The sequence below is a fragment of the Rhamphochromis longiceps genome, linkage group LG9 (assembly GCF_057381845.1).
Source record: "Rhamphochromis longiceps isolate RC_006_pf linkage group LG9, R_longiceps_female_GT1.1, whole genome shotgun sequence".
Classification (NCBI taxonomy): domain Eukaryota; kingdom Metazoa; phylum Chordata; class Actinopteri; order Cichliformes; family Cichlidae; genus Rhamphochromis; species Rhamphochromis longiceps.
This window is the reverse complement of record NC_140565.1, coordinates 24680754-24702840: the sequence shown is the minus strand read 5'-3', so window position 1 is coordinate 24702840 and position 22087 is coordinate 24680754. Positions and strand designations below refer to the sequence as shown.

Sequence of the window (22087 nt, the reverse complement as noted above, 5' to 3'; positions counted from 1 at the left end):
AGCCTATCCCAGCTGTCATAGGGCGAGAGGCGGGGTACACCCTGGACAGGTCGCCAGTCTGTCGCAGGGCCAACACACAGGGACAGACAACCATTCACACCTAGTGGCAATTTGGATTATCCAATTAACCTATCCCCACAAGCTGCATGTCTTTGGACGGTGGGAGGAAACCGGAGTACCCGGAGGGAACCCACGCAAACACGGGGAGAACATGCAAACTCCACACAGAAAGACCCCGGTAACTGTTGAGACTTTCTGTTTCTGAGTGATAAACGCCAAAAAGCTCTCCTCTTTTGAATCCATCAATGCAAGAAAGTCTGTTTGACTTTTACACGCATGTTTCAAAGATCTCGCCGACTGTGTACAGAGCATGCTCGAGGAGGTAGAAAGCGCTTCTCGGAGGTATGGATATCATGTGACGCTGAACTGCTTTGACAGCTCAGTGGAAGCCAGGGGACATGACGGGTATTCCTCGAAGAGTCCTTTTCATGCCAGCTTTCCCCATCCGAGCAGCTCCGTTTCACACAGCTGAAGTGGAAAATGCTGACAACGACCTCTCCGCCTATCCCCGGAGACCCGGGGACCCCGAGAGGCCTCGCTGGCTCGTGTTTCAAAAGCCAGGTCACAGGAATCCCCGGGATCACATGACCCCATGATTCGCAAACTGTAACCTGAAAATGTTTTAAGAAAACAGTGTTTCTGGTCTTCTGGGACACTTCTCACAAAACCAGCGGCAGAGATCTGACATTCCCGATTATGTAGTGCACCCTCTCTTAGGTTTCCAGTGGTTCTGACTGCAGTGATTTAAAAACGTGCTTACTTATGGTTAGAGTTTCACAAAATGAGGTCAGGCTACGTAGAAGTACTCAAGCTGATGTTCAAACCTTGCCTTTGCGAGGGGCAGCCAAAAGGAAGTAAACTGAAAATGAGAACAGTGCACGCACTGAGGCCCAGCATAAGAAAAGTCATGCAAAGCTACTCTAGCAAAGCTGGAAATCAGCACAAAAATGCCTCATTTAAAACTTCCCTGGAACTAATTTGTAGTTTTGTTGTGTGTTTTTAATTCATAACTGTCCAGATCTGACATTTTCAGCACAGCTACACAGCATTTTTCTACATCAAGACGATTCAAAACAGCAGAAAGTCAAGTTTTAATGTCTGAGACCCTAAAAGCAGGAGCCTCTTTAAGCACAAATGCCAACCATGAGAAGAAGGCCAGGCGACTCGCCTCATCTGACTGTGGCTGTAATAAATTGAGTGAAGGTCAAGGGATAAAGGTTGCAATAAATCGTTCTCTAAAGGTTTAAAATCCACATGGTGTCGTTACATCCAGGCTGTATTCAGTGTTTCTCACAGGAAGTGTAAATGTGCACATTTTTGAATCAGGCTCGTAACGTTTTCCTCCTCCCTGTAAAAACACTTGCACAGAAATCTTCCAAATGCTGCTTTGTGTGCTTCCTTGGCTTTGTTACTGCAAGTAACTTTCCATCACTGGAGTAGTGTAATCATCTCAAGACCCCATCATAAAATAGTGCTCTGTAGTGCTACAGAGTAGTAAAGTCTTTTTAAGAGGACAAATCACAGTGTAAACTACAGGTATCTTTAGTGTTAATAGTGAAGCTCACGGACAAACTGAGAGTTTGATGTAAATGTAAACATAAAAGCTTTTTTCTATTTGGTTATTTGTGCAAAGTACCTGGAAGCGGTGTGAGGAAATGAGGAAAGTATTTTAAGGACATTTTAATCTGAAGGAACCCCTGATCTACCAATGTCTGTACAGTGCAGCCGAAAGACTTGTTATAGTAGTAAAGTTATAAGTAAGTGGACTTAATATGTTTCTTGGCTCACTCTTGTTTTCAAATTTTCCCTTTTTGTTTTTTCCATTCTGTATCCGTCACATGAATCAGCGTGTCGTTACCTCCGCCAAGGAGGTCATGTTTTTGGACGTGTTTGCGCTTGTGTCATTGTTCTGTCTGTAAACACAACAACTCAACAAATTACGAACGAATTCTGATAAAACTTTGTAGGGGTGTGCATGCAGAGTGGGGTTAACAGTTCAAATTTGGCTCACATCCACCAAAGTCTTCGAGGTCACCTTAATGAGTCATTGGTCAAAAATTCGGAAAAAGCCTTAGAAACGAGAAACAGTGTGGTGTATATCGTCAACATACCGGATAAAGATTTAACATGTCACATCCTGTCATATTTGACCTCTGACCTCAAGGTCAACAGATTGATCTGAAAGTCAAAACTACACACTATATAGGGGTATTTAAATCTGTTTCTTACTCCTATTATTTATATTGAGAATATAGATATTTGGGAATTATAAATATCACATCACATTTGACCTCTGACCCCACTTTTGAATTTCACATCTGCCTTTTTTTCCAAGTTGAACTCAAAATGCGTTATATCTTTAAAGAAAGAGCGAAATAGAGCAAGCTGCCTATGGGGAAATATAGTGCAGTATAATATTATACAATAAGCTCAAGTTATTTATGCGTTCATGGAAATTAATACCCGTTATCCATTACCTACTCCTACATAATGTTTGTGTAATCAAAGTAAACATCTGTCATGTTTCCCTTATCTGATTTTTACTGCACTACAACATAAAATGAATGTACGCAAAATAAGATACTATTTACTTAAAAATGAATATTGCCCAGAGAGTGAGCTGCCTTAGCTGAAAGTCTGTTTGTTTGTTTATTTAATGCAATGACTGGATGAACTACAGAGTCTGACACTGGGGGAAAAAAGTTTTTTGTTTTTTTTAACTTGTTTTGGGACAAATATAGTAAACTTAAAAAAAAAATCAGATTTTAAACATTTGATTATGTCCTGCTGATCATGTAATTAAAATCATGTTCTCTCCCTTTTAGACTTAAAATATAAATAACTAAACAAGGCAACAGTAACACAGACCCAGACACCAGTTAGTACAGAAAAACGTGTATTCCCCAAACAAAAACTAAGAAATCTCCCTGTGATTGTTTTGATCGCCCATAGTTTGCTTGGAAGACGCCGACTTGTCTGCAAACGCTCCCCAACTCTTCTCAAAAAAGTGCAACACAAACCAGAAACGCACAAAGTTCAAAGTGAAAGATGGGGCTTACCGCTGCGATCATCACATTTCAAAAGAGGCAAGTTTTACTTTCACTGTTTCTGCTTTGCATCATACTTTTCACTGTTTTAATACCCTTTGATCAGTATTTGTGCAAACTACAGGTGACCGCAGGAATCACAAGGAGGTTTTTCACTGCAGCAGCGTAACCTCTTTGCAACGGCAGGCAACCACTTGCCAACCAGTTGGGGAACACATGTACAAGCTATCTGTGCTTGCCAGAGGTTGCTGACTGGCCTCAAAGACTGTGTTACTGTGCCTGCCTGCAGTGAAGATGGACATCTTTAAAAAACAGACATAAAAAAGTTAGTGACAGCCACAACACTTACTCTCTAATTAACTGCAAGACTGCACTCAACATGATGATGATGACTGTCTGTGCATATGAGAGGGTGGATGAATTAGCACCAACCTTCTCATCCACATGCCGACCGGTGAGTAATCCATCGTGCAGGTGCTACATTTTGTGCGAACAGGCCTCCGCCATTCACAGGCACCACTGAAACAAAAACAACTGGCTCCAATGAACCTAACGCTGTGGGTAAACATCGAGTCGCGATTTGATTTTAAACAACCTTTACTGAGAAACGTGCAGTAAAGGTTTGCGGCTAAAAAGTGCAGAGATGAAAATAGCACACGTCTCTGCCGCAACCTCGGATACTGGGTCAAAGACAGCTGTAAAACACAAATGTCATCACGCATAAAAAGTTAATTTACAGCGCGTCAGTGAGTCATTCATAAATCAGCCCGTGTGTTCAGAGAAGGCAGAGCTGCAGGTTCTTTCTATTCCCACACAAGGAGGCGAAATAGACTGGAACAGCTGTTGATCAGCAGCAGTGCAGCTTTACTTTGTGTGATGACACTACAGTTGGTCCACTTATGGTCTGTATTAATGTGACAACAATATATTAGTTTAACATGTAATAAGTGTGAAATACAAAGTGTTACCTGTTTTGTAGGTCTTTTAATGCATTTAGACACATTAAATGAGTAATATTTCGATGGTTCCCACCCCAAATATCACCTGGAGGACTCAGCCTCAAGGTTATTTGTCACTACTACTTGCAATTATTTGGTCACCAAATTCAGGAAAATTCAGTCAGCAGGAAACCACATTTTTTTCATGGTTGCAAGGTGGTTGCTGTCCTATATGCTGAGATATTTAGGTTAGGTCAGACTCAAAGTGGTGAACAGACCAACTGGCATGCACACCTGCAATGCACTCTTTAAGGCCATTCTCCTAGCATGAATGAAACAGTCAACAACTGATTTTCTTTTCTAAGAATTGATGGGTGTAAATGGCTTTTCACAGCACGGCTTTAAGCCTTTAGCGGCAGCAGGAGAGTACCGCTATTAACAGGTTTATAAAAGCCGGCTACCCCTGCTCTCCATTTCCAGTGAGAGGAAACCCGAGCTGAAGTCATTCCTCAGAGGACAGCTGTCAAACCAGCCTGCATGTCTGATTAAAGGTGTCAGTTAATAGGAGGACAGCAATCCACAGCTTGACGTGGACTTAGAAGGGGAAGTGATCTGTGCTAAAGGTTAATCTTCTAAGTTGGTCAAAACAGAGCTGTTCAAAACCGACCTGTTGTGTCTGCATCCTGCCCAAAGCGAGCCTGAGGCTATTCACATAATGTGCTTTTGCTGAAAATGTGTGTTTTTACACAAGTTCACAGTTAGCTCCCAGAAATAATCTCTGTATATACCAACATCACATGACCACTAAGGCACGCATGTTTTGGGAAACAGAGGCTTAAATAGTACGAGGGCAGAAGAGTGAAAACAAATTCTTCTTTGCTTGGGTGACAGTGATGGTGGGAGAAAAGATACACCTGAAGTAACCAAGAAAGCGAATACAGCGCTGAATCTAGGTGGCGTCCATCACCAGAGGAAGACATGACATCAGGGAAGGATTATTTGATGTTGTGGATTGAAGTTTATTTTCTGTCCATCCATTCATCCATCCTCTCCTGCTTTTCCAATTCATCCAATATCCTGGACACATCAGCAGTTTGTCACAGGGCTAACACGGAGACAGAGACAAACAACCATTCGCATTCGCATTTACACCTACGGGCAATTGAGAATCACTAACTAACCTTAAAATAAGCCCGCTAACTGTTTTTGGGCTGTGGTAGGAAGTCGGGGTACCTGGAGAAACCACACAGACACTGGGGGAAAATGCAAACGCCACACAGAAAGACCACAGCCAGATGGTGGATTTGAACCCAAGCAATGTGTGATGTACTAGTATAAACCACTGTGCTGCACATGATAACCCCGGAGTTATCCAACTGAAGGTTTGGTGAGTGTTTCCAAAAGTCTCTTCTTTAGCAGTCCTGAAACGGCTATAACTGTGGTAAACGTTTTAAATGACAATCCCTTTAGACGAATGATATGCTGTAATGAAACTTTAACTACTTTCAACCAAAACATGAGGATATGCTCCTGCTAATGACTTCACACTCACTTTCTTTGTATCTCTAGCAACACTCCCCCAAAGCGTGAAGAGGACTTGATGAGAAAAGCAAAGGCGACACAGGCACTTGGGCTTCACAACTTCAGACACGCGGTTACGATACGAGCTTACATTTACAGAGATTCCTTCCTTTTTTAACGTATCTCACATCTTTCAAGTAATAACTCAAGTTTCTCTTATTATCCACTAATAATTACATTAGCTTGATATCCACCTTCTTAGCTACAAGCTACGTTAATGTGTAAATTCACTGTAATTTGAGTTGTGTGGGAATGACGCTCATATTTTGCTTCTCATAACCTTTTTATGAATATGCTGGAGGTTTTTAAACTCATTTTACATCGTGGGCCACATAAGCCTAAGTAAGTTTAACCACACATTAAACCCTTCAGTTATTAAGTGCAGATTCAACAGCATGTCTCAATTTTTCTACATGTTGAACTCTATCAGTGCAGCTTTTGGGGGATTAATTTGTAAGTAATAAATGTGTAATATAACAGAAAAGGTAGAAAAAGTGCCCAGACTGAAAAAAATCAGGAACTTTATTGTCATTTTGGTCTCGGGTTTACCTGCAGGAAAAGATTTAAATACTGAATGTACAGTTAAAAGTCCAAAATCGATGACCTTCTTCATATTTTCCAAAGCCACCCAGTGGACCGGATTAGAATCTCTGCCAGGCCGATTCTGGCCACCGAGCCATATGTTTGACACCCCTGACCCAAATCTAATCAGTGACAAAAAAACCCATAAAATTAATAATTAGTGTGAACGCTATCTGCACTGATGATGGCTTCGATCGCAGCCTTCTATCTCGTCCAGGTTGCCCCTGTCGTGGTATTCTTACAGATGTGTCTGACATTTGGGATTAGTTGGATGAAGGCATCGTCACTTCTTCCCCAAAACTGTGATTTGAGACACTGGACAACTCACAATAATCAGATAAGTCTGCCCAAATCCCACAGGTTGGTAACCCTACAACTAGTATAACTAGTTTTCTTGGTGCGTTATTAAATCCCCCTCAGTGTTGAAACCAGACTATCCTGAACAAACATCTGAAATATATTTTTCTCAATCATTTGTGTACATTTCACGATTTATGATGAACATACTGTACAGCAAACACGGGCTAACTAATGTTCAGGTATACTTACCTTCAGGGAAGTGGATCACAAAACTGACACGATGTAAAATTGTGACTCTCATTTAAGCAACCGTTGACTAACCAAGTAAAAACAACCGATAGCCGAGACAAGATCTGGGTGTGGTGTCAAGTTGCTTAACATTTCTCTGGGAAAACCCTGAATATCGTCACATAATTACGCCACAGATGTAATAATCAGGTGTCTCACTCCGGACATCTTTGACTTTTCACTGTAGAAAAAGTAAAGGCGTAATAAAAACCATTGCTGTGCTCTATCCAACAACTGCCTCTGGCTCACCCATAGCTCCACATATCTGACCAGGCCTCTAGCTCCTCAAACCTGACACATGCATGTGAGTTTCAAACAGGGGGAACACAAAAAGCAGCATCAGCAAACACTCATACATGAATTAACACCAGTCTGCAGATGGAGGCAGATCCTGGAAATAGAAGATGGAGCAATTACTGGAATGAGCACCGAGTCTGCCGGGTGCACTATGGAGGAGAGGTGGAGAGGGTATGAGGCACCGGCCTGCTCCATTATCAAACAGAGATCACAGGAGAGCCGTGATAAACCAGTGTGATGGGGTGGATGAGCCTCCTACTGTACAGATATCACAACTTAGTTTTATATTAGATTCAATTTTGCACCTGCGACCATTGAAACTATGTTAAATGAACCCATTAATGTTCATACAGCTGTCACTGGATCATCTTAAGACAAGTTCTGCAGGTTTACGAGAACACTTTTATTATTATATGATTATTCACTGACTTTTATGCAGGGCAACATTGAAAGGAAGGCCAAGTCTTTGTCTTTTTGTCCCTTTCACCTCATTGATAAAACACACTGCTTTAGAGCAATCGGCGTGCAATTGCCAAAATTTTACGCAACACGTTTCCTCACAAAAAGATCCGTAAAACAAACGTGTGACAAATCTGAGATAAACTGGAATTAAATGTGCTGCGTGAGCTCGAAGGTTCCCATTCAGAGAATCTCGAGATGGCTCAATCAGACGATACGTGGCAGCAGCCAGAAATGTAAATCACGAGCTCGTAAATCATTTTGCTGCTGATGTGCAGATTTTATAGGCGTGTTAATAAAGAGCGGCGGGATTGCAGCTCAGCACAATTGCAACAATTGTCCACCCATTTTAATTCAACTGTTCCTGCAAAGACAATAATAAGCAAGGCCACCGGCTTCAGTTTGATTGATTTCTCGTGTCATATTGTGGCGCTGCTTCAAGGAACAATTCTGGTTTCCTTTCACACGAACACTGAAATGGAAATATTTTAAAAAAAATCTGCCTGGAAAGACTTTCAGCGACGAACCACATTGGAAAACGTCACGGCTGTTTTGATTCTGCTCGCACAACTTTGTGCTTTCCAAACACAACAGCAGCGATGAGTCCGAGAGGAATATCACAACTCTGTGTTGGGTCAAGAAGGACAAACTGACTTTAAGCAACTGCTTGTTGCTCAAGCGTCCCTTTTGAGATAACGCTATAAGAGTGAACTACACATGCAAAAAAAGATTAATTAATAAAAAATAAAAATTCCTAGATCAAGCCCTGGCTTACCGACTTCAAATAAAAGCATATCAGAAGCATTAGTACTGATTTTCACACAGATGAAAAATTAATTTGCATACAAAAGTGGAAAAATAAGCAAAAGACCCTGGGCTTTATTTACAGCGTTTACCTGATTTAACTGCCTTTGTTTCCTTTCAGTGCAGTGTGAGTCTCCACTGCATTATGCAAATATATATACTCTCACAGGCCACTTTATTAGGGACATATATTCAACTGAATGTCAATATAAATATCCAATCAGCTAATCACACAGCGATAAATAGTTCATTTAGGTATGTAGACATGGTCAAAACAACCTGCTGAAGTTCAAACTGAGCATCAGGATGAGGAAGAAAGGTCATTTTAGTGACTCTGAGCATGGCATTATTGGGTTTTCAGGTCTGGGTTTTCAGAAGCTGCTGATGTGCTGGGATTTTCCCCCACACAACCATCTCTAGGGTTTACAGAGAATGGTCTGAAAGAGAGAAAATATCCAGGAAGCGGCAGCTCTCTTTGTGAAACAGCCTCGTTGATGTCAGAGGTCAGAGGGGAATGGCCAGAACATCTATGAATGACAAGATGTAAAACCTTACAGTAAGAGGAAACCATGCTTGGTGCCACTCCTGTCAGCTAAGAGCACGAAACTGAGGCTACAATTCACACAGGCTCACCAAAACAGGAGTAGAAAACTACAGAAGTTGAGAATTTAAATAACTGTTGCCTGGTCTGATGAGTCTCGATTTCTCATTCAGATGATAGAGTCAGAATCTGCTGTAAGCGTCACTAAAGCATCATACCATCCTGCCTTGGTAAAGAAAACAGCCTACCTGTGCGTTGTTTCTGACCATGTCCATCTCTTTATGACCAGGAGGATAACACGCTGTTTCACAAAGCTCCACATCACAGTTCGTTTACTGCATTCAAACAGCCTCAACAGCCACCAGTCTCAATTTAATAGAAGTGGTGCAAATGGAGACTCGTGTCACAGATGTGCCGCCAACAAATCTACAGCAACTGTGTGATGCTGTCATGCCAACATGAACCAAAGTCTCTGAATCCATATTGAATCTGTGCTATGGAGAATTACAGCAGCTCTGAAAGGAAAGGAAAAGGGAAGTGCAACCATGTACTAGCAAAATGTAACTAATAAAGCAGCCAGTAGGTGCATGGCTTATAGTTTCTCTCTGCTGTTACCGTGTGTGTGTGTGTGTGTGTTTGTGTGTGATAGAGAGAAGGGGAGGAAAGCAAAGAGCTCAGCAGCAGAGAAGTGACAGGGAGCAGAGCAAATAGCATCAATGGATGTGACGACATCTCTTTTTTCCCGCAGCAACAAGTGTTAATTTGTCTGAACCAGAAGATGCGCGGACACCAGCGAGTTCAAGTGTTTAAGCCTGTCGTCCTGTATTTACTGGGTGATTCAGGTGTAACTCAGCAGCAGAGCAGATCCTGTCCCAGACTTACAGACATCTGGGGTTGATCCAATTTTCTTCTGTTCAGAATAGCACAAAGAAACTAAACAAAGGCTGGAGTGTGGGTGGAGACTGTGAGTTTTATGCAGTCTGGTATTTTTCCACTTTTCTGAGATAAAACAGAAATAAATAAATAGAAATTGATAGTGTAATCTACAATTAAAACAAATCAATCGATAAGATATAATACATTACATTATTAGCATGCATAGCTACATAAGAAAAGTATTCTCATGTGGGTTTCTACTACCAGCCATGAGAGACTGATGCTTTCAGTGTGGGGCAAATGAAAAAGTGACAGTGGGGGTGGCTCAGAAAAACACACAGATGGGTAATCAATGGGTGGAAAATCACTAGGGTGGGGTAGGGTTTATGTATATGTGTGTGTGTTCTAGCATGAAAAACACTTGATGGTAGTGAGAATGCAGCGAGGTCAGGTGGTTTGTGCATGCCGAGGAGCCTGTGTGCGAACCAGAGATAACCTTCAACTTAAATTCTGAGTCTTATCTGGAGCCGTTAGCAGAGGCGACACCCACAGATTCACGATGCTGAACTGTTTCTTCTCTCTGATAATGACTGAGCATCTTGGCGGTTGTTTGGCTTACACAGCGTGCGTGCGGACACGTTTCCGATGTGGAGAGCTGGGAATGTCACACATACTGGAACAAACATGGAGACCACATGAGGGAGAGGGCGCTTCGAGTGAGGCCAACGGTTTATTTACTTTTGCTAATGAAGCTGAAGTGCTGATGCTCACAAGGACAAGAACACTGCAGCTAAGAGCTGTCATCATCTTTTAAGCCATCTTGGGAGAAATGGGTTAAATGGTTTTGGGTTTATTGGTATTTTTTCAGCACGAAGCCTCAAACAGCAAACACAGAAACATAAATTTAAGAAAAACATTCAAATCTGCATGTTTAACACAGAGAATCAGCACCTGTTTGATCAAACGAATGAAAATTCACAATGTTCAAAGTTGCAGCTGACTATTTGCTATAAGCTTCAACTTGTCCAACTTGCTGTAAATTAAGCGAAAGTTTTCCTGCTAAAGAACGACTCATGGATTTGTGAATCTGCTCTCGATGCTGTTACAGTTATGCACCTCCCTCCTTCACCCATGTCACATTTTTAAACAGAAGCAGTTATATAGTGAACACATGATGACACTAATGTCATTCATTAAAGAGCACTTAGAGGAGTCACTCATACAGGCCTCGAGGCTGGTCGACCAGTCGCTCAGACTCGTATGCAAACACTTGCCAACTACTTACTTAAGCAGTAATGAACCTGCAAAAAAAGTGCTGCAAAGTGGAAATTTACACTGGTCACAGTTAAAGTAAAAGTTGGGCTTTTACCACAGTGACAAAAATGCTTCAAAAGGTGCAACTTTTACTTCTGCTAGCAACCAAAGCAACTGCAAGTACGTTTTCAGTCCAGGACTCTGTGTTTGCAACCCAGCAGCAACCTCCAGCAATCAGGAAAATACACGTTTGACCCACCCGGGCGGTTTCTGGGTGGCCAAATATCCAGCCCAGTCTGATCTCAAGAGGACCAGCCCAATCAAAATGATTGCATAATAACACATAATACAAAAACAAAAATGACCTGCAAATTGTTTCCCTTCCTTTTAGTGTAAATGAGCTACAAACCATCCAGTTATAAAATGTGTAGGTAATGACGAGCACCCCGAGATATTTTAAGAAAAGGAAGTGCACTTTCAACAACGCCTCTGAGTTGTTGTAGTAAATGTAAAACACCCGTCAACACGCCTCTTTGGGATTACACTTTAAGAAATGAATGCATAATTATAAAAATCACACAGGCAGCTTATTATCCAGAGTTTTTCCTGCAATTAAAAGACATTTACTGTGAAAGCACAGAAAATGTGCCATCAACTGTCAAAACAGGAACCTTCCTGTTATCTAATGACATACTAACCATAAAAGTTTCTGTCATTTAATGGTTTATATATTACTTAGTAAACTTTAGTGGCCACGCGTCTGAAAATGCAGTTAAAAGTCAGAATTTTTCCCCTCCTTTGCAATTCTCACATTTTCCGACTGGACTCTTTGCCAGGCTATTTCCAGCCCCCAGGCGCTAAATTTGACACCACTGTTAAATTTATATTAAAAATGTAATAATTCATAGATTGGTTAACTGACTGAAAATTACTCTGCAGCCACTTTTTTAATCCATTCGTGTTTTTGGCACGCAACTCTCTTAGTTGCAGCATTTTGTTTTGGAATAAACTAAATCAGCATTTTACAGGCAAAGGGCCAAAAAAGTCTGCATACTCAAATCTGTCAGATTGCTCCTTTAATTCAGCGCCCGCACCACTGCACAGAAACAGAGCCTGAATTAAAGGACCAGTCTCACCAATTATGTGGACACTGTTGCAGATACGTTTGGAGATATCACAGAACAAACACCAGAAAATAATACTAAGTATTAAAAAAAGATTTTGGAGGCTACAACTGCCCATTGAATTCTTTATAAACTTTGTAAGAATTTTTCCTTAGTCGTCATATTTAGAGATGACTATAGCTCAGAGCTCAAAAACACAAATACATTCAATTTAAAAGAAAAGCAACAGATTCTCACAAACAAGAGGCCAGAAAATTATTGACATTTAAGCATGCAACTAATTTGTCCAGTAATTCTCTTTGGGCTGACTAATCAATGGGTCTAATTGAACAAGCAATTCCAGTTTGTCGTCTTCGTGAAACATCTGCAAATACATGGATGTCAACGATATTTCTAAGTGTGCAATAATAAAACCAGATGTGGATTTGAATGTTTGTGCAGATCCTGCACAGGAGCAGAAATCTGGCTACAGTTTTTCTGTGAAACTCCTCCTGCCACCCAGACCGGCTCAAATGGACTCTGTGGACTATAATCTGATCAACAAATATGTCACTGTGTGAGATTTATGCTGCTGGGATGGTGCCAAACAGCATTGGGCAATACCACCTCGGCCGGGCTCAAACATTGCATAACACGGTGGGTCCAGCATGGCCAGAGAGATCAGCTCAATTGATTTACAGCCCGATCGGGGAGCAGATCCTTTGCTGTGCGCAGAAACGTGCTCACTCACACGTATCCTTCATGCACACCGACCAACCTGCTCTTTCCGTTTCTGCCAGCGGCCGCAGGGGCTCTCCTCCAGGATCTCGCTCTCATCCTCGCTCTCCTCCTCCTTTCCCTCCGATCCTGACTTCCTCTCCGGGATGGACATCGTCATTTTAGCGCCGTATATTTCCAGATTTCAACACCAACACTTCTCCGCGTTCCCTCGCTCCTTCACTATCGCCTCTGTGTGTTTTTGTTGTTGTTGTGGGGTAGAGGAGGCGAGCCGCTTGTGTGCGCAGTAAGAACCCCCTCCAACAGCCAGCCAACGTCTCTCCCTCTCTCTCTCTCAACCCTCTTGGCGCTCAAAACATCTTGCAGAAACAAACCGGTGTGTTTGCAATCCTCAGACAGTTAAAAGGAATCCAACACCCTCCTTTGATAAAAAAATAAAAATAAAATAAAAACACAAGTGCATGCAATGAGCGTCTGGCCGGACTAAACGGGGTGGAAAATATATCCCCAGACTTCATGCGCCCTATAGGCTGCATATAAAAGAGGTTGCGAAATGCTCTCCTGCCAATCTGTCCATTTACAATCAAGCGAAGCTCGATCGGCGAAGCCAAAGAATTCCCTCTGAGTCCAGTGCACTCATTTCCCACCGCAGACGTCGTCTGCTTTATGGAGGAGACTCAGTTTTGTCGACCATCTCCCACACGCGTCATTGTCGGCGTTGCAGGATCTGAAGCTGTGGGCTCCTGCCAGGCACTGCGCGCAGAGGGATGGAGCAAAATACCGTAAAGTGGCCGCTATGCGCGCACTATATATTCATGTATGCATGGAAACCGGTAGCCGGATGAAAAGCAAACTTCTAGAATCGATATGCACGAAAGTTACTCGAGTCTATGATATTTCAGCCAGTTTGAAGACTGTCGCACTGAGAGGCCCGAGTGAGGTGCATGTGACAGAAGGTGGGCTATTATCGCGTTTCAGCTCCATATTTTACCTTGGACTCTTTTAATAGGTTTCCCCTGACAAAGGCTTAAACAGCAGGTCGGCGGGGTTGTGTGCCTAAGCTCACTATGACATCAAACAGACACAAGAGCAGAAAAAACTATCATAAACTGAGGGTTTAGAGCAGTATCAAGCCTAAGTTTTTAGCACAGAGCTTTGGTACATACGCTGCCTTCATTATCTGAAACTTCTGCAAGATTTAAAATGAGCTTCCAACACGGCAGCTTTTTGTACAGGATATAAATAGAGCAAAGCGGGAGCGGCCCCTTTCAGCATCACTTAATGGTAATGTTGCATTAGGTCATAATTTGCCATGTTTGAAACATGGCATTAAGGTGGCACAGTGGAGCAGTGGCTAGCACCGTTGGGTACAAGAAAGAGGATAGGTTCAAACTGGCGACAGCCTTTGACAGCTGGGGCTGGAGAAACAGTTAACAAAATTATTGGATGGAAGCAACAGTAGCTTCAGACATTGTGAGAATACTGCTGATTGCCCAACACTGAATGTGTCCAGGGCTGGCAAAAACAAAAAAACAAAACTGAAATGTGAGATTCACAGGTAAAAGGAACCAAAAGACAAACCTTTCATTAAAAATCCCCCCCAAAAAAATCCAAGAGTCGAAAAAACAAAACAGAATAAAAAAATAAGACAAACACGCAGTCTGACCAAGATCTTAAGAGAGAACGAACATTAAAACAGGAAGTATCTGACTGAGACAAGACGTTAATACTCAATTTAGAGATACACAAGGAGGGCTGCAATCAAATAAAACACACACGCACACACAAAATAAAATACAAAAAATTAAAAATCAATCAACTCTAAAGCTAGTAAACTGATAATTATAATCCTTAAACAGAACTCAAACTTCCAGAAAGGCAATGAAACTGGAAAATCCCCCAAATATCACAAAAACCCCACGGACACAAAACTATGGCAACAACGCAACCACAATAATTTCTCAGAAAGATCTAAGTACAAAGTATTTGACTAATGTAAGTCAGGGCAGAGTTATTATTCTACATCATGTAATGTTTTTATAACTTAATGCAACATATTCACAATGTTGTTTTGTAGCTTTGCTGTGATTGGGGCCAGTCTTAATTTGAAATGATTGAAACATCATTAAATCGACCCCCAGCTGTATTTTATAGCAGGAGAATCTGTTGTTCACAATCAAACATGCATAATTAAGTCTGAAAATTTAAATGATTTAAATGCCAGTGCATTTCAATCAACATTATCAAATTCTTTGTAAACATTTATATGCTGAAGTTTTCGATGGCAGTGACAGGCAAGCGCTCCCCCAAATGATCTCAGAGAGACAGAAAGAAAAGATTTTGTCTGCTGGTGATTGTTTTGCTTCACTTTTGTTGTCACCGCACATATTTGTAGCTGTTTTCCAAGCAACAGATGTTCTGCTCAGTGGGTCTGTCCAATGACCCATCCACGCAGCTTCCTTCTGATTGGTCGAAAGCCCAATCAGAGTGAGCTAGACTCACTGTGGAAATATTTGAAACATGTTTTTATCATGTGTATCAATTCAACAAACACATTGTTTGTGTGATATGTTGCTTTGTTTTGCCAAGTCCCATTGCGGTTTGAATTTATATATCTTCTTCATGCAGGTTTTGTTTTTGTTTTTTTAACAGCTTAAACCTAAACCAGCAACCAAAACTAAATTTGGACTCAGCCCCAGACAAATGAAACAAAACCAGAAACCACAGCAGCTCCCGCAGCTTGTTGTCCTTTTATTTCCTAATTTTTAAAAAAAGAGAATGAAGCTTTTGATCTATAAGAAGGAAAGTTTCTGTTTAAAGACTCGGCAAAGTTACAGGCTTTGAACATTTCTCTATTAAATTACAGCCTGAGGCTGAGGTGCTGTTTTCTTCTTATTTGTAATCAAGCAAGGCCTGAATGTTGGGAGTGGACTGTAGTTTTATATGGCAGAAATTAGAAAGCAGAAGGTGCTCTTGGCTAAGCTACAATTAAACCCTCCCACAGGAAGGACGGTGCAGTACAGCAGAGACCACAGAGGGACAGAACCAGCAGGATGATGCATGCAAGACTATTTCGAAACAATGATAATAAATATCAGACTTTCCCATAGAAGAGAAATATGTGAACAATGAATCTGAGGAAAATTACAGGAAACTGGAGAAGAAAATCATTATTTACAGCAATGGGATGATTTTTTTTTTTAAATAAACACAAGTGCTCAAGATCCTGCTCAAGATGATCAAACTCCTTAGCAGTGCACCACAGCTTTAACCCCTATAGGGCCCCCATAACATTCTGATTCCTGGGTAATCTTTGGTCATGCATATCTAGTGAGGAGGCTTGTTCCAGCTACAGAGGGTCAAAGCCGTCTCAAGAGTTGATTGTTCTTTTGTTTACTCTCTGCACAAACGGCTCACACTCAGAGAAAGATTTGTTAAATGAAACTGCATCATATTAACGTGCACGCATAGAAACTGTAGGAGACGATGGTTATTTGATTATTTCCACCTTGGGGTTTTTTTTAGGATCAAAGAACAGAAAGAAAAGGAAAAGTAGGAGATTTTGAATTTATGCACTGTCGGCATAAACCTCTGAACTCTGGCATGTCCCACTTCAACAGCCAACACAAAGTTTATGCATCGCATCCTACACAAGTGGATAAAGGTCAACATTAAAAGATCTAATAAAACATTCTCTCTTTATTGATCCTTAAAACATATTTAGCCCATTGATCAACCAGTCCCCACCTGCAGGGGCTAAACCATAACAATATCATGGCTTTCCCTGTTAAAGACGCTGTCTGGATGGAAGCATATGAACTATATATAAACTGAGTCAGATGGTCCGTTTCCTCTCCAGTCCAGAAAAGTGAACGATCTGACTACCGAACTCTTTTACACGTTCTCTGAATCCATCATAAACTAACTTTGGCCCAGAGAAGACGGCAGTGTCATGCTTTCTAGGTTTTTCCCAGTAGTCCTAGCTTCTGTGGTCTTGAATCGTTTTTGTTTAAGTTCTTTTATCTCATTGTTTTTTTCCAGCGTTTCCTAGTTTAGTTATTCATGATTCTAGTTCTTAATCTCTTGACTTAATTAGTTCCTTCTTGTGTCCTGTTCATTTTAGTCCAGTGTCTGTGTGGGTCCTTCCTAGCGTCCCCTGTTGTTGTCTGTCATGGCCCAGTGTTTGTTTACCTTTTGTCTGTGTCAAGTTCATGAGTCTTGGAGTCCGACTGTGTTTATGCTTCCTGTTTTACTTTGATGGTCTCGCGCCTCATGCATTATGTTCTGTCAATCAAAGATTTTCACTTCCCGTTTGGATTTTACTCTTCAGCCTAAATAAACTGCTCACCCTCCTGATATTCTGAGTCTTCCTCTTCACGACATGTTTTTCAAACACTGTATTTCTGGAGCATGTTCACACGTAGTTTCTACTTTATATGAAAGAGCTTGAACTTACATTGAACTGGATTCTCAAACAGTGATTTCTTTAAGTGTTCCTGAGCCCATGCATTGATTTCCACGACAGATTCATGCTTGTTTTTAATGTTTTGCCACTCGAGGGCCTGAAGATCTCAGGCATGCATTACTGATTTTTCATCTTGTGCCTTTGCACACAGATTTCTCCAGATTCTCAGGATCCTTTGATAATATACACTGTAGATAATGAGATCTTTAAAGGTTTCACAATCTTATGCTGAGGAACATATTTCTGAAATTGTTCTGTTATTTATAAAGATGTAGTGTTTTCAGATTAATCAATCTTTGCCTCTCTAAGATGACCCTTTTAAACCATCATGTTACTAATCTGTTTCCAATTAGCAGCTTCTATTTTTCTAGCTTTTCATTGCCCCTGTTTCAAATTTTGAAATGTTTTGCTGTCATCAAATTCAAAATCAAAATTTTCTCTGATGAAACAATAAAATGTTTGATATGTTTTGTATATTCTATTGTAAATGCAGGTTTATGACATTTGCAAATCATTGTATTCTGTTTTTATTACGCAGCATCCAAACCTTTTTGCAATTAGGGCTGCATTTCTACAGTTGTATGCAACGCCAGTTCTTTTAAGCTATGAATTCATTAATTTTAAATGACATCCATGTCCTTTTAACACCACTGACAGTATGAAAACTCACACAATAGGAAATGCCAAACACACAGCAGGACGAATTGAAGCTGACAGCACTCCTCTTTCAAATTAAAATCACCACATCCCTCAAAACTAAACCTGTAACAGTGCTGCTGTGCAGTTTTACGTCCTTTGAGCCAAATCCAGAAAGAATACGGTACTCAGTCTGTGTTTCTATGTATGGAGCTGAGCTGCTTATTACCTCATGGGAACATTTTTTAGTATAAACCTAGTTTGCCATCTAGTGGTCCTGATTTGAATCACAGAGACACTGTCTGTGCAGGAGTTAAATTTTCACAGTTAAGTCTGCATCACTTCTTAGTGTTTGCATTTAATGAGGAAAATAAATATCAAATGTTTGCTTCATTGCCTGCATACTCAAGTTTTTGGACGGGATCAGTCCTGTAGATTTGCATCACCACTTACCAGTTCATGTGTAATCACAGATTTGTGGAGTATAATCACCCTCTTTCTCTATTTTTAGCTGCCGAGCCTGTGAGCGAGCCCCCGTTCCGCCAGTCCCTCTCACTCTTAATGAGATTTACTCTTGGCACATGGAGCAGCGTAGAGCAGACAATGGAGATGTCTAGACCAACCACATCTAGGACACAAAATGGTCTTTCATAAATGGCAGCAGCAACAAGGGCAGGAGCAGCGCCAGCATGAATGCGGCAATATTTAAACGGCTCGCCTTGTTTACCAACTGTGAAAATCTGTTCTAAATATATCCTCGCTGCAAAGGGCCTTCATGTGTTTTTTCTTAGTCTCTGCTCCCCTGTATATTCAGGACTAAAGTGAGTTTATTCCTTGTCCCCCTGTCCTACATCTTGAGGCCTACTTTTTGACTGGTTCTGCACTTTTCTAAAAGTCTGGAAAGGCGTTTTATTATAGTTATGAGAAAGTAATTACTGTTTAATGCATCATCAGGGAACATAAAAAAGCTACAAGGTTTGCATTTTGATGAAAATAAAATATGATGAGGGCAGCATGGTGGCGCAGGAGTTAGTGCTATCACCTGACAGCAATAAGGTCCTTTTTATGTGGAGTTTGCATGTTCTCTTAACATCTGCATGGGCTTTCAGTACAGAGACAAGTGTAGGGTTAGGTTAACTGGTTATTCTAAATTGCCTGTAGGTGTGAACGTGACCATGAACGCTTGCTTGTCTCTGTGTGATTGCCCTGAGATTTGAGGTTCTTTGTTTGGTGCCCATAGACTTGTTTATTTAACTTCATGTTTTCTTAAGTGTTTTTGTAGCCTTTAGTTTTTGTTATAATTTAGTCTGGTTGTCTTGGCGATTCTTGTCTTATCCTCTTGCATCAGTTCCTCTTTGTTTAGTTTAGTCCTGTGTCTGGATGTCCCTGTTTAGTTATTGTTCCTCACTTCCTGTTTTAGTTTGGTAGTCATTTGTCTTCTGTGTTTTGTATCTTTTCCTGTGTCATTGTCTTTGTCCACTTCTCCTTAGTATCTGTGCGAGTACTGTATAAATAATTCTACCTTCCCCTCACTCTTTGTCTCAGTGTCTGTAAACATACACTTGTGTTGTTCAAGATTGTTACTGGAGTCCTTGCGGTTATGGACTTTGTATTTCTGGACTTGTGGTATGCAATTGATAAGTTAAACGAGTTAATGAGGAGTTGAAGACTTCAGAAGAGGTGCAAGAGACAAAACTATCTGGTAAAATTGTGGCTTGCAAATTAAAATGGTCTAAACAGATTGATTAAAATTGTAGGTGAATGGGTGGAAGTCTGTCAGTGGGGAAAAGAGGTTTAAATGTAACAGGTTTTCTACCACAGCTTGATTATTCAGTTCAATTTTACTTACTTTTATTTATATCTGTGGGATTTGCGTTGCAGAGTCAACAAAGTAGTTGCAAGTTGAGTGCACACTGTCCTGCCGCGTTGGTGTTTATTATAGAAGATAATCTTTCAGATAAAGTGTAGCCTTTCTTAGACACACAGAGTAGAGAGAGACCAGAGAACACTACCACAACCAGAAACCAGGGAAGGAAAAACTCCCAACAGAGCCAGGCTCAGAGAGGGGCAGCCATCTGCCATGACTGGTGATTTCTGATGTTTCTATGTGCGTGTTTTTTATGTGTAGTGTCTTTGCTTGTATTGGTAAATAGACTGTAGTCAACAGGATTTATCAAAGGGTCATTTACAAAATAAACAAATAAAATTTCTGCCAGTATCTTCATGACTCTTTGTTTTTGTACCTTCTTCACAACCGATTCAGACTTTTGTGGCCATTTAAAATATCTAAATATTGTTATATTTGCTGCAATTTCCATATTCGATATTGGTCAGATCCATTTGAAAGTAGACATTTTTAATGTCAGTGACACTTTCTAACTGTTTAAATAAAGGATACATGAAAATTACTTTGAGAAAAACTGATTGCAGCTTCTACTTTGTGACAGGAATGTTGTTTGTGGCTTAAGATGACTTGATATCATTCATGGGAAATGCATTTGAAACACACTACCAGTCAAAAGTTTGGACACACCTTCTCATTTAATGTTTTTTCTTCATTTTCATCACTATTTACATTGTAAATTCTCACTGAAAGCATTAAAACTATAAATGAATGCACATGGAATTATGTAGAAAACATAAAAGTGTGACATAACTCAAACACTTTGCTTTGATTACTGCTTTCTTTTTTCTTTTGATGAGCCTTATGAGGTCGTCACCTGAAATGGTTTTTCAACAGGAGCTCCCAGAGATGCTGAACACTTGTTGGCCCTTTTGCGTTCCCTCGCGGTCCATCTCATCCCAAACCATCTCGACTGGGTTTACATCGCATGACTGTGGAGGCTAGTCCATCTGGCGCAGCACTCCATCAATCCTCCATCTTGGTCAAATAGTCCTTAGCCTGGAGGTGTGCTTGGGGTCATTGTCCTGTTGAAAACATAAATGATGGCCCAACTGAATGCAAACCGGATGAGATGGCAAGTCGCAACATGATGCTGGTTCAATGTGCCTTCAGTTTTGAATAAATCCCCAACAGTGTCACCATCATCACACCTCCTCCTCCATGCTTCACAGTGGGAACCATGCATGTAGAGAGCATCCATCCACCTTTTCTGCATCACACAAAGACACAGCAGGTGAAGCCACAGATCTCAAATTTGGACTAATCAGACAAATCTCTTCTGCTTGTTGCTTTTCCTTAGTTGTGGTTTCTTAGCAGCTATTTGACCATAAAGGCCTGATTCACACAGTCTCCTCTGAACAGTTCATGTAGAGATGTGTCTGCTTCTGGAACTCTGTGTGGCATTTATCTGGGCTCTAACCTGAGGTGCTGTTAACCTGCGATTTCTGAGGCTGGTGACTCGAGTGAATTTATCCTCAGCAGCAGAGGTGACTCTTGGTCATCCTTTCCTGGGCCGTCCTCATGTGAGCCGATTTTGTCGTAATGCTTGATGGTTTTTACGACTGCACTGGTAAACTCAAAGTTTCAGCAATTTTCAGGACTGACTGACCTTCAGTTCATTTCTCTTTACTTCGCTGATTGGTTCTTGCCATAATATGGGCTGTAAGCTGTGCACCAACTTAAATTCTGCACAACACAACTGATGGTCCCAACCCCATTAAGAAGGGAAGAAATTCTACAAATGAACCCTGACAATGCTCACCTGAGAAGTGAAAACCATTTCAGGTGAACATATAAATAAACATGAAGACAGAACTAAACCTACACTAAACATGAGGGGCACGGGAACAAAACCCAAGAACTAGAAATCACAAAACAAAGAAGAACTAGAGCTAGAAATGAACCACAACCCAAAAGACTAGTAATGATAAACCATGTTTAAATCAAACATTAATAATAACACAGAACACAAAACACTGGGTAAGTGATGTCCAGATGGCTACTCCGTCTCCTCTAAAGCTATTTTTCGCCTAACTTTGCTCTCAGACACCTTTATCTGACCTCTCTGCCGTGCACAGGTGCCTTCCTTCACATCAGTGGGTGTCACGTGTGGTGCAACGACCTGGTGTTTTGAATAGATCGCTCGTAATGAGCCGACTGGAACCAAGTGCATAATCAACAGTGACTCACAGGTGTGACACCAAAGGAGCAGGAA

At 41.0% G+C, this 22087-nt stretch overlaps 1 protein-coding gene across 1 annotated transcript in view; it reads right to left on the bottom strand.

The window, feature by feature from the left end:
• The window catches only part of nrbp2b (nuclear receptor binding protein 2b), a 44585-nt gene extending 30955 nt beyond the window's left edge, over positions 1 to 13630 (bottom strand). The window contains exon 1 of the mRNA XM_085418997.1: positions 12909 to 13630. Within this exon, the coding sequence (XP_085275123.1) occupies positions 12909 to 13028 (120 nt within the window). The 5' untranslated portion in view covers positions 13029 to 13630. The remainder of the gene's footprint in view (positions 1 to 12908) is intronic.
• Between the last annotated feature and the right edge of the window lie 8457 nt (positions 13631 to 22087).